This window comes from Elephantulus edwardii, unplaced genomic scaffold, assembly GCF_000299155.1.
Source record: "Elephantulus edwardii isolate Elephantulus edwardi_28Jun2011 unplaced genomic scaffold, EleEdw1.0 scaffold00002, whole genome shotgun sequence".
Classification (NCBI taxonomy): domain Eukaryota; kingdom Metazoa; phylum Chordata; class Mammalia; order Macroscelidea; family Macroscelididae; genus Elephantulus; species Elephantulus edwardii.
Genome location: NW_006399752.1, coordinates 9,664,358 through 9,678,400, shown reverse-complemented (window position 1 = coordinate 9,678,400; position 14,043 = coordinate 9,664,358). Strand labels below are relative to the sequence as shown.

Below are 14,043 nucleotides of genomic sequence, written 5' to 3'. Positions count from 1 at the left end.
GGTGAAGAGACTGAGATTGTACACAGCTTTAGTTTGCTTGGCTCCATAGTCAACAGTCTTGGCACCAGCAGCCAGGAAATTAAAAGGCGCAATGCCATAGGAAAGTCTGCTGTTAGGGACAAATTTAACATGTTGTAGTTGTTGTGGATCTTTAACTCAGAACCAACCCATAGCTGACTCTCTGGTGGGTTTTCAGAGGCGGTTAACAACACAGGAGGAGAATGCCCATCTTTCTTCTACAGAGCATCTGGTGGATTCAAACCACATGCCTTAGGGACTAAAATGTAGCTTCTTGCCATTAGGCCACCAGAGCTCCGTAATTTAACACAGCAATTTTTAATAAGCTGCTGTAACTAATGTCCTCACTTAAGTACCTCTTCTAGAACAAAATTCTCAAAACCATTGCTATCAATTATGACTTGGCTCACAGTTAACCTCTAGTGAGAATTTGGAGGAAATAAATCACACTGGAGATGTTCCCCCACTGAGTCAGTTACCTGTGGATTTGAAACACCAGAAAGACCCTGTCTTTGAGTCAGCAGTTCAATGCTCCACAGACTCTGCCACCAGCCTCTCAAACAGACAGACTCGAGGCAGTTTTCACCATCGCTATACACCAATGCGAAATCAGTCAGGGAAGCTAAGATATCTGGCAATCCTTCACTCAACATCTCCTTTCACAATGTGGCCAACTTAAGGATAAATCCTGCATCAGATTACTACTGTGAAAACAGAAAAATAACTGAGCAAGAGCTGTAAAAACGTTCAAAAGGGGAGTGGGGAGAAAGTGGTGCAGAAGAAGAGGGAGGGGAGAAAATCACTGGGATAGAAGAGGATAGTGGGTGGAGGAGGGAGTGAAGGAATAGGAAAGATTCAATGGGGACTTGGAAAGACAGAATGATAATAGGCATAGGTCAATGGTAACTAAGTATATAAAATACAATGTATATAAATATTTGCATAAAACATAACGTAGAAGAATTAAACACAATGTATACGAATTTATAAATCACAAAGTTTATGTATGAGACTATACATGTGAATGATTATATGCGAACCAATAAAAATGAATGAAATTATCTATCAATACTCTCTGCAGTCAGGCTGACCCTGAAGTGCATGCAAAGTTTCTGGAGAAAATGAGGTTTGAATTAGTACCACAGGAAATCCAAGAAAAGTTTGATCTATTCTTTCCATAAGATAAATATTTGGCCAAACTGATAAAATACTGAAGTGCTTTCTAATAAAGGAACTATCTGCAGAACTGAAAATTCAGTACAGTAGAAGTTAATATTTTAAAAAAGAAATAAATTTTAAGACTTTATTGAAAAGAAACATGTTTGAAATGCTCCCACTGGGGCTTCTATGATAACAAATCTCTTATCTCTGTAGACACACCATTGGAATAAACTTCATGTTCTTTTCCATAGCTACTTTCTCTAGGTCAGTCGACGTTCATATGACAGCAAGGAAGAAAAAGGGGGGAAGTGGAGGGAATCTCCATATTTTGTTTAAAATGGGAATGAGAAAGAAATGAGATGCAGAGATACTTCATTTCAATTTCATTTCTCTAACTATATTTTAAACACCTATTACTTCTACAAACAAATCCCCACACTATTATTCGATATCCCTCTGTCCTACCAAATTCTTTCAACTCTCAAACACGAAGCAATTATTGTTCTCCTTCTTCCATTTTCTGCACTGCTGCCCTCGACCACAAATTTTCAAGTCCAGGAATCTTTCCCCACACCTGACTTCTAAACTTAAGATTCTCTATAATTATGGAAACTCTACCTGTGGTCATAAAGTTATGTTAACAGAGCTTATTAAATGTTTTAATAAACTGGATGCTTTTCAAGTATTATTTCTTAGACATGCTGATCTCTTTTCTATTCCTTTCAGTGCCTTACATTAGTGTTTCCATTAGTAGTAATAAATGTAGACAATTTTTACAATATAATTTTACAAGTTTAGTCTATATTTATTATAATAAACAATTTTCACAACCATAAAAGAACTAATCATTTGAAGTTACTTAATGCCATTTTCCCTCAAAAAGATGGGTATTATCATGGAAATAATTCCTCTTTTAACATCTGAACTAAATCAAATTGCCTTAAAAATACGGCTTATTGTAAATCAGTCCATTATCTATTACCCCTAACATCCCAAATTATTAAGCACTTACATATTGTCTAACTGCTATTCTAACTGCATTGTAAGGCTCTACTTTCATCCTCTGTGTTTCACAAGACGGCAGTTAAAAGATCACATAAATGGGAAGCACCTCATTATGCAATATCCATTATTATCATTCAACTTTATATATTCAACTGATTATAGCATATATCATTTGTAATATTATTTCTCAACATTGGAACAAAAGTAGAGACTTACCAGACATTTGTATTTCTTTTCAAGAAGTCTTAGTAGAACAGTTCTACTATAATATGCATGCTAAAATTAGGGAGAAAATGACATTTTACTCAATATTCAAGCTATACCACTCAGAATCTATTTTCTTACATCACTTCTAATAATTACATAATTACTCAGTTATTACTTAGTTTTACCAGTAACTTAGTTTTACATTCTTGTCACCAGTGCTAACCAGGCTTTTCTACGTGCACTAGATTAGTACCACAGCAATCACAGGAATGCAAATTATATAAAACTGTGGATCATTTAATATTTGACCTAAAGCACTAAAAAACATTCTATCCTTCTAGTGTGTTAAATTTCCATTCTAAACTATTTTAAAACAAATATCCAAACAATTTATCTGACAACCAGTCTATAAAAGTGTCCAAAGAAAACAGTTGCTGTTTTTAAATCACAATGTTTGTAAAGTAAAAATGTTTTAAAACTCACAATCTTTATGTGGAAAAGACTAGCTGCAAAGACATAAACTTGCCAAGGTTTGAAATGCTCCAAAGGGAAATATTTTCATAATTTTCTGCCAATCATATTTATTAATACTTCAAAGTATCAAAAAAGATTTTGTAATTTTGACCTTGGAAATGAATACAGATGGGATGAAAATATGTCTTTTACGTACTCTTAAACTGGGAATGGAAATATGCAGAAATTTTATTCCTCTGAATTAAGTTAGGTATCATTTTTACTTGGTGTTTTCATTTTACTTATAAACAAAGAAAAAGTAGTAACTGGAATAATGTGAAGAAAAATCTCTAACTGAATTATGAAGTACAATCTTTAGTAAATGTTTTGGTAAACTGTGGGTTAATAAAAAAAAATTAAGTGTGTTTTAATACAGGTGGTTTTAAAGTATTTCCAAAACTTGGCAAAATACTGGCTAGGAGCTGGGAGTGGGAAAAGAGGTGCTGAGGAAGTTGAGAATGTCTAAATATTGTTTTTTATATGCATTTTAGTTAATATTTGTGTGTTAAAGGACAAACAGGTTTCAATACCCAAAGTATGTTAAAAATAGAGGTAGTAAAGCAGTCTTTATAAATATCCTTTTGTTTAAAGGAAAGACAGTGACCTTTGTTAATTCACCTCTTGAAGCTGGATGTATTTCAGCAGTCACTGAAATGGTAGAAGAAGAGGAAAGGTATAGGAAAGACCTTTTGGCTAGTAACTCCATATCTAGAAAAGTGTCTATTATGTACATTGTTTTATAAAGTACCTTGTTTATTGTGGACAATTTTAAAATTTAAATCTTTTTTTGCAGCATCTAAGCTTTTTAGATGTCTCGAGATGATAATGTATGATATAAAGCAATGCTAATGAGTTAATCAATTTGTAAATATCTTTGCTATAATAGAAAAGCATCTTGGATATGAAGTTGCTATAACCCCTCTGTGCAGTGTCCACGCAGGTTGACTACTTGGCTGCAGAGGGGTGGAAAGATACATAAGTGGAGGAATGTGTGCACACGTGTCCATATTTGCACTTTTACAGTAGCCATCATATAAGTATATATTTCTTGTCTTACTGTAGGAATACATTGTTAAATTTTAATAAAGATATGACAGCTATCTTAGAAGTATTATACTCTATTCCTTTATGTTTCTTTTAAAATACTCATTAAAAGAATATAGTATTTTAATTGCAGCTCAGCCAATATCTTTAACTAGAGGCATGCACCATTTTTTGTCTTTATAAAATGTTTGCCCTTCCTGAGACAGTATAATGTATTCTTGGTTGTCAAACTACTCATGGCTTTGGTACTTTGAATTTATAAATACCTGTAATGAGTGAAAAGCATGAATCCATACTGTGTGACTTCAATCACATAAAAATCTATACTTGCTTGTGTGTGTGTCTATACACACACACATAAAATGTAAAAGGACATATACTAATCATCAAGATGATTGTGGGTAGCTTTTGTGTAACTTCTCTGCTTTTCTATTTTCTATAATGCGTATGTTTTAAAAGTTTGAAGAGAAAAAAAAGATACTCTTTTAAAAACCTGCATAAGGTCTCTATTGCTAGTAGAATAAAGTTAGCCAGTCACATCTTAAAAAAATCCAGAACTCATTCATTTCTTTTAAGTTTAACAAGAGAAATATATTGTTCTACATTGAAACGATTTTTAATATTGGTAATGTCTGGAAAAAGAATGTCTGGAAAGAGAATAAACCTTACAATAGAGTGAGCAAAATGGCCCTCAAGCCAAATTCTATCTGCCACTTAATTTGGTTTTTCCACTTTGTCATTGTAATTTCAGTGAAAATTTACAATGCAAACTGGTTTCCCATCCAGCAATTCATACACATTGTTTCATGACAATGATTACAATTCCTACAATGTGACAACATTCTTCCCACTTCTTTCCTGTGTTTCTTGGTCTCATCTGTCCTTCTTTCCTATCTCTTCCTGCACTCTAAGCCTTAGCTATGAGAAAATATTACACTTTTGATCTCATATAGTTGATAGTTTTAAAGAGTACTAAAGAGCATTCCTCTTACTGCTATCAATCACCTTACAGGCCTATTATTGGCTAAAAGTTGACAAAGTGATTTCCGTTTCAGGCTTGAAGGATGATTCAGGCCACAGTCTTGAGAGTTCTGCCAGTCTCTAACAGATGTTTTATAATGTTGTATTTTTATTTCACATTTTCCTCCTACTTTATCAAGGACCTTCTTCTATGTTCCCTTTCAGAGTGGTCTATCAGAGACTTTCTTTTATGATCGCTTTCAGAGCAGTCAGTAATGGCATCTGGGCACCATCTAACTTTCTGCCATTTGATTTTTGAAAAAGAAGATTTATGGGAACAATATATTCAGTCATATGCATATTATTTATGACCAATTTTAGCTACAGTTAAAAACTGAGTACTTATAATAGAGATAGAATATCCCATAAAAGTAAAGTTATTTACCATCTATACCTTTACAGAAAGTTGCCAAACTGCCTCAGCTTTAAACAGAATGTAGGAAAATGTGATTAATGTGCATTAATACTAAAACACATTTAGCAAGCTGACTTTTTAAGAATTTTCTACTGGTGACTTTTATGATGTATCTCACTCTATAATGAGCTTTTTTAATGTTGTGCCATAGTACTTGATTGTCAATAAAAAAGTTATTTACAATTAGTATATGTTTTCACCTTTTTAAATGAAAAACCTGAACAGATAAATATTATAATATATATTATGATATCATTATATAATACAAATCTTAATAGTCATCATCCTTATTTTGTAGAATTATATTTTATTGTTATTTGTGCTTTTATATTTTACATATCTGCTATAATAATGGCACAATTTGACAATAAAAAATTAAAAAGAAAGTCAGGCATTGGATATGAGGTAAAAATGGCTCAAACTGCTTTAATTCAATTAAATTCCTTAAGCATTTTTCTCACATGCATAAGTCAGGTAAAGGCCAAGTGCTAGATAGAATTTTTTCTAATTAAATAGACATGTAAAGTTTAGACAACAAAAGGAAAAAATTAATCATCAATGACTAAATTGGGCTAAACAGTAAAAAAGCACGCATCTAATTTTCATGCCAAGTAACGGCCCCACCCTCTCCATTTTTCACCGCTGAGCTAGAATAAACTCAGAGCTAACCTTTTCGAGAGCTTTCAGAGGCATGAAAAGAGATTGTGCATCTTTCTCTTGCAGAGCAGATGCTGGATTACAACTGTGTGCCTGTGGATTGGCAGCACAGGTCCTTGCCCACTAGGCCACCAGAGCTCTCCAACACCCAGCAGCAGGTAGAAGGAGATGGAGACACGAAAACACAAGCCACGACTGCTGGAAACAGACCTCCTATCCAACAGTAAATGAAGGAGGCAAAAATCTTGATACTAATAATGTTAGTTTTAGATCTGGGACAATTGTGAGCTCCATAGGAAGCAACTACCAATCAAAGATCAGAATACATCCTTCAAACCTTCAACTTCAGGAGGTGCATATTTCAAATATTTTTCCTAAGCCACAGAAAAACAAGGATGAATTTGTATGTATGTGCCAATATATCTATTTACTAAATTTTAAGCTTATAAAAATAAAGAAAATTGGGGTTTGTATAGTTCACATAGCAAAAGAATTACTACTTAATATTGACTCTTTTACATTATGAAATTGGAGGTACTAATATTACTGAATACAGAATTTTTTTTAAATCTGTATTAAGATTTTAGAACAGTTTTAATAATAGAGATTTTTAAAATACGTTATCACGGAAAATGAAATGAAAACCTTTGCACAAAATAAACAAATATTATCTTTAAAAAAAAATAGAGCAACTTACTGAAAGGTATAAAAATATATTCTACTGCTCCTTACCATCCACTTCTTGAACCACACAGCCTTTGCATCCACTAATGCAAGAAAATAAACTGGATCCAAAACCTTTTGTGAGACAAGATGGCTTTGATCATGTTTAACTGACAATAATGACAAAGTGCTCTCCACAATTTCCTCCATATACCTTAAAGTTTGGGGGAAAAGGTGATTTTAGAAATAAATATATATTCAGGACAATAATTATATATAGATTACATTAAACTCAATACATGACATATTCAAGATAATAATGGTATTCTGAGGCACAGGCCTAGGGAATCGTGCTGCTAATACAAAGGCAATGTGAATCCACTCTGCAGCAGAATGAGGAAGTCTCCTCCAAGGCGATTTATAGCCTTGGAAACCTAACAGAAGGTTAGATATTAGTCAGTTCCAATTCCAAAGCAATGAGTTTGAAATTTTTTATAGCAATATAGTTCATATCTGCAGAATGATAGTTACACATGATCTTTAAAAAGTTTTTTAATATTTCAGTTAATATCAAAGTTGGCATCATATCCAATTTTTTGTGCTTCAAAATTTTATGTTCCCTAGCATAAATCTGTATTATTATCAATACATTTTAGTAATTTCTTTCATCACAAGAGTAATTTCTCTATATAATGTAAAGTTTATTGTGTCAAGCGTTTTACCAAAAAACAAACAAACAAAAAAACACAACACAACTTCATGTTCATAGGAGCATTATTCACTAAAGCAAGAAAATTGAAACAATCCAAATTGTGGTACAAAACATAAAGGAATTCTATGCAGCACTCAGGAGCAATGATTTTGGAAAATACCATAAAAAGAAAAATACTATATGAAATAGCAAAGGATGGAGAGCATTATGTTGAGTGAACTAACTCAGTCTCATATGTACAAATATTGACCAATATTGAAATAATAGTAACATCACTAGTAAGGTGTGTACAAAAGTCCAAAGGGAGATGGAGGAGGGATGCAGAGGGTTGAGGGAGGGAAAATCACCAGGTCACTGAGTCTGGTGGGCAGAAATAGGGAGTAAAGGAATTAGGAAAGACCCAGCGAAAACCTGAAAAGGCAGGATAATAGTGGTCATGGATCAGTGGTGATTAATTTTATAAAACACAATGTATGGGAATGATTGTGAATGGGAATGAAACACAACATAGAGAAATTTGCAAAACACAATATATGTAAAACGAAACACAATGTATATGAATTTGTATGCGAACTAATAAAAAATAATTGTAACTATGCTTTAATTATTATTACTTCTTGTTCTTGTTGTTGTTGCTGTTATGTACTATCAAGTCAAAACCGACATATAGCTAACCCTCTAGCAGGTTTTCAGAGGCAGCAAACAGTACAGAAAGAGACTGTCCACCTTTCTCCTGTGGAGCGGCTGACGGATTCAGAGTGTACCTTTGCATTACATCTTCTCCAAATTTAACTTTTATAAACTCAAATGTTAATATAATCTTATTAAAATGTTTGGTGTTGAAAGGAAAAAGCTTAAAAGACATTTATGAAACTTCTCAAAGTATCAAAGATCAATGAAAGAATCTGCAGCTACGATATCCTTTTTCATTGTGCTGTGATAAATACTGTAAAATGGTATAAAGCAAGTCATATAACTATATATACACAAAACAAAAAAACTAGCTACAGTAAATCAAATCAAAAAACTGTCTCTACTCAGCTATTTTCTCTAAAAAGTACATGGGCCAAAGATACTCCCTTGTTTTTTTGTTTTGTTTGTTTAGTCATAGATTAAGGAGACTTACTTCTCTGGATGACGAATCCAAAAAGAGGGTACCTCTTTCTGATACTCGTTTAGAAGTCGAATCTACAGCAAAGCAATAAGCAACAGATTTTAGGAAACAGTTTCTTAAATGTACAACAGCTTAATAAAATAAATCTAAATTATGGCTAATAGATACCTTTTTTAAATTTTTTTTTTAATAGATACCTTTTTAAGTAAACGAGTCACATTCGGATTAGTCACATCTACACCCGTTGAAAGAGTAGGAATATGATTTTCTCTAGAAAGAAAGTACAACTCCAAATGTTTAGCTGAAAAAAAAAGTAAAATATAAAACTATCATACTATTCATTTAAAGTGATTCTTGGAAAAAGATATATTTTTATTGTACTTCTTCTAAAGTACACACAAAAAAGGGAAAGAATTTAATAAGTGATTTCATAAACATACCTAAGCTTGTGTAAATTTCTTTTGTCATGTGTAAAGGTGAAAGTGTAAATGTCTGTGCATAGAATTTTAAAATCCGGTCCTGTGAAAGAAAATGAAACAAGAGATTTGCATCTAGGATTTTTATAAGAACAATGACATAAAATAAACATCGTTTAGACACTGGGAAACTTGGAAAATAGGTCATTCAGAAACTCGAATAGGGATGTACCTGTATGAAAAAAGGATATATTATTGTATTGATCTACAAAAAATAAAATGACCAAAACTCATAATAAAAGCAATACATTCGTGTAACGTTGGCTAATAGCAAGCACTGACATTAAAAGATGGAAAGCTAAAATTTGAGCAGAGGAAGTCATAAGGTAAAGGGCCAAGGAAATGAGGAAGACAATACTAAATTTTTAAAAACCACTCTTTTCCAAATCCAAGGTTGGTTGGTTAGTTTGCTTTTTAATTGTTCACACAGGTAAGTTTAGTAATTAGATATTTAGGATTCTCAGTTAACAACTTTAAAAATAAATTTTCTAACACTATTAATTTTCACTTTAAAATTTTACTTAATTAAAACAAAAATGAAAATTTTCCTAAAGTAAATGAATTCTATAAAATAACAGATATAAAGTAAGTCTGGCACTAGTAAGTTTTGTAAACTGCCTCCCTGCTATCAGTGCCATCCAGTGGGCTCCAACTCACAGTGACCCTAAAGGACAGTGTAGAACTGCCCTACAGAATTCCTAAGGCTTTCAATATTTAAAGAAACAGACTGTCTCATCTTTCTCTCATGAATGGTTATTGTGTTTAAAATTTCAGCATTTTGTTCAGTAGCCTAACATTTAACTATTATGCCACAAGGATTCCTTTGGAAAATTATTACTTATTTAATTACATCAACTTTTTAATACCAACTTTCATTTTACAGTATAATAAAATCTAACAGTGAAATAATACTTTCCATTTAATAAAAATAAGACAGTCATTCCAAATTTTCTATTCTCAGAAAACATACGTCAGTTAACAAACTTGCTTTTAGAAAAACAATGAGCATATATGTTTAACAGAAATGATTCCTCAGCAGACTAAAGATAATTTTAAAGTCCTCAGGAAATTCCTACTGATCAGGAATGTCAACTGTACCCTGAAGAGCCTCTTTATACAGTTTTAGCAGTTGGTAAATATCTGTTACACTCCACAACTACAGGCTTCACTGAATTATATGCAACAGTCCTTTAGAGTAGGAAATGAAGGAATAGAATCAAAATAAAAAATAATTTGAATCAAGGACAAATTCCAAAAAAAATACCATAGTACTTGTTTTCTACTCCAAAATGTTTAATTCTGTTCTTATTTACTCAACTTAAGTAGTGACACTGACCTTGTTACATAATTATATACAATAGTATTATTTTCTAAAATGGCTAACTGAAACAGCTAAGTGATCTACTGGGCTCTCACCATGTTTATAAAGTTGCTGAATAAATTTCTAAGTCACTAAAGAAAATCTCTTTACTCAATATTCCATCTTTAACAGTGTAATTAAATACAATTTAATCATAAAACTCTACTTTTGTAGTAAAAAAAAAAAAATAAAAATCGGGCACAATTCCAACTGGCTTTTTTCTTTAGAGAGGGCTGAAAATGTTAAAAAAGTTGACCCTGAAGCATCATTTTTCTCCTCTAAAGTTCTTGGATCACTGAGTTTCTAACAAGTCTGCATCACCCTCTGGTGTTTGTACAGTTGAACTGCATCCAGGTGTTAGCTAACGAAATGTGTATTTTGCCCTGCCCAAAGCAGTAGTTAAGCTTGCTAGGCTAAGACCTAAAACACAGTGGTTTGAGTTCATGGGAGAACAGTATGGCAATCTCCTTCCAGAAAGACTTATATAAGATGTAGTCCTATAAGGTAAGGTGTTGGAATTGACTTGCTGGTAATGGATTTGGTTTGGGGCTTTCCTTTTTACCCTTATAAACAAATTACAAATACAGGTTGATTCCAAACAATTTCTTTTTACTAATATAACTGTCACTTCATTGACTCCACAGTGTGCTTTTAACCAGACAAATGTATTAAAACACTATGTCTGTTTCTGTAACCATGCATTTTATCGTGCTTCTTCACTTCACTGAGCATCACAGCTGAGTGTTTTACAAATTGAAGATCTGCATCAAGCAAGTCTATAGGCACCATTTTTCCAACAACATGGCCTCACTTCACATTGATGTGTCATATTTTGGTAATTCTCATAATATTTCAACTGTTTTCATAATGCTATGTTACACTTAATAAACTACAGTAGAATGCAGTTAAAGCTTTTCATGAACCAGAAAACCAAACAATAATTATGTGACTCACTCTACTGTAATATTTACAATTTGCATATCTCTGAGGTATGCCTGTATCTGTTTTTTTTTTCTGTCAGTCTCCTCTTTGAGAATGTAAGTTCCACAAGAGCAAAACCCTCTAATTTTGTCCATAGTGGCATTCCTGACATCTATCTAAAACAAAATAAACTGTAGGTATTCAATATATTGTAAGTTCTAATGGCATAATGGTAAGAAGTTGCACTGCCAACCGAAAGGCACACAGTTTGAATCCACCAACTGCTCTATGAGAAAGATGGACAGTATCCTCCCCTCCAATTTACTGCTTGTGAAAATCTTCTGCAAAGTCAGGTATGGGTCAGTTCCAACAACGACAAAAAGATTTGATGCATATTTGCTGAAAAGATAGAAAAATGGACTTCTTTTTGCTAATGTTTTAAAAATTCTGTACAAAACATTTTCTTGACTTTACACCCTAAATATTCTTCATTAGCATATCAATTATAAAAAAAAAGATGTTGTTGTTACACTCTGTCAAGTTGGAAGACTCATAGCTGACCCGTCAGCAGGTTTTCAGAAGCAGTAAACTGCAGGTAAGAAGACTGTGCATCTTTCTCCCAGACAGCAGCTGCTAGATTTGAACCCCTTGCCTTTGGGTTGGCAGCATAACTTCTTACCACTAAGCCACAAGAGCTAGAGCCTCTGAAACACAATTTATATTTAAAATGTCATGTTCAGATGTAGGCAGGTTTTTCAACACATTATAAACGTTAGCTGTACTTGTAAATCTTTCTCATCACAAAGTAACTTACTCCTGCAATTATAGGCAAATTAGTTTACACATAAATCAACTCAATGCTTCCACTAAATTCAAAATTTTAGGAATTTTTCTGCATTTGCTTTCTGATTCACCTCAAAATATTTTCTAAGTTCTTGGCACTATACTTTTTCATAGTCTTTCCTTGTAAACAGCAAAGTAATCTTCAAAAGGGTACTTAAATAAACCAGAAAATGCTTCCAAACTCTGTAAGATAAGTACTCATTTATTATTTTTAAAGTCAAATATTGATATATAATGAATTCTACTTAAATTCTTTATAAATTTAAAATATTTTCTTAATTCAAACACAATATGATTACTTGTTGCTCCTTTCTTTATATTATAAAATTTGACAAGATAACAAGACAGTCATTCATTCAATTGGCAATAAAATAAATACTGACAATAAAATAAGTATGAGGGAGCTCTGGTGGCCTAGTGGCAAGACACTGCACTGCAATCCCAGAGGTACACAGTTCAAATCCACCAGATGCTCTGCTGGAGAAGGAGAGGGCAATCTCCTCCTGTACCAGTCAGATCTGATTTGACGGTACATGTAAAAATAATACAATAAAAATTTAAAAAATATAATAAAAAAATAAATATGACAATACAGACAATTAAAAAAGTTAGAACTGAAATTCACAAATATCTGGGGTATTTGAGAAGATGATCATATTTAGTTTACTCCTAGAATGGTGGGATAAAAACTCTTTTGCTATTTCTACAACCATTTCTCTTACACTGAATACAGGATCAGGATCAGCAAGAGAGACTGTAAGCTTCTCACAAACAGAAGTCCAGTTTTCACAGTTCAGCACATCTGATGGAGGAGCTGAGCATAACATTTGCAAGGCTTCATATCGCACCTGAAATGTTTTAAAAGATGCATATTTATACCTAGCTAGTTGCAAAAAGTCTCAAAAAGAATTCAAATGCAAATCTTGAGAACTCATTTTTTAAATTAAGTACTAACCAGTAAAAGGGTGGGGAGGGAGTTATTGTTTATGTAAAAGAAAAATTAAAACATGAAGTTCATTAGAAGATTCTCTGAGGGTATCTATCTACGCAGAAGAGAAAGAAGGGTGCTGCTGTAACCTGACTTATTACAAAATTGAATCTCTGAATTTTCCAGAGAGCATACTATTTAATCATTCTCAAACCAAATCATTCAAAACAATGTAGTCCAAGGATAACAGAGCATAACGTTGTTGTAATTGTTCATGTACTATCATGTAAACTACTACACACAGTGACCTTCTGAAAAACAGACTGGCAACTTCACTCTACCCTACACTATCCTCACAATCTATGGCATACCAGAGCCCACTGTGGCAATCACACTGTGCCAATCCGTCCTGTTGGGTACTTTCTTTCTCTGACGCTCTCTCCCTTTCTCAGAATGATCTTTTTCCAAAGACTGACTCAGCCTTCATGGCATACCAAGTAGTGAAATAGGTCTACTGAAATAATGAACAAAATAAAACTTCGCTATTCACTCACTTCCAACGCATGAAAAATAGCACCCAGATTTTTCAAAAGTTGAACATTAGTCAACTAAAACAATTGAAGACTAGTGATTACAAGTGAAAATTTAGAGATGAGTGTGTTAATACCTCAGAAAAATGGACACTAAAATTGGGTATCAACTGTCAGGTGATAAATTATATATGTACTCAAAAATGTCTATACATTGTTACAATTAGAGATCTCTTATATACAATTTTGTTGATTGCATGGATCCTGAGGCATATAAAGACTCTATTTAAAAGTAGAAGTCTATTTACAATATTTTAAAAGCCTCTCATTTTAATTAGTTTTTAGAACAAAATTCTACTAAGAACTTATTTCAGGAGCTGAATAAAGATATTCTAAACAAGTAGATTTCCAAATATCCACTCAAAACAAAGGCAATAAAACTCTGATCATAAAGAT

General features: G+C 32.8%; 1 protein-coding gene across 1 annotated transcript in view; it reads right to left on the bottom strand.

Moving 5' to 3' along the window:
• Window positions 1-14,043, bottom strand: part of TBC1D32 (TBC1 domain family, member 32) — a 319,433-nt gene that overhangs the window by 269,774 nt on the left and 35,616 nt on the right. The window contains exons 5-10 of the mRNA XM_006878990.1: window positions 12,852-12,977; window positions 8,970-9,048; window positions 8,727-8,830; window positions 8,542-8,603; window positions 6,773-6,917; window positions 2,401-2,460 (exon numbers count right to left, since the gene is read on the bottom strand). Coding sequence (XP_006879052.1) covers window positions 2,401-2,460; window positions 6,773-6,917; window positions 8,542-8,603; window positions 8,727-8,830; window positions 8,970-9,048; window positions 12,852-12,977 — 576 coding nt within the window. The remainder of the gene's footprint in view (window positions 1-2,400; window positions 2,461-6,772; window positions 6,918-8,541; window positions 8,604-8,726; window positions 8,831-8,969; window positions 9,049-12,851; window positions 12,978-14,043) is intronic.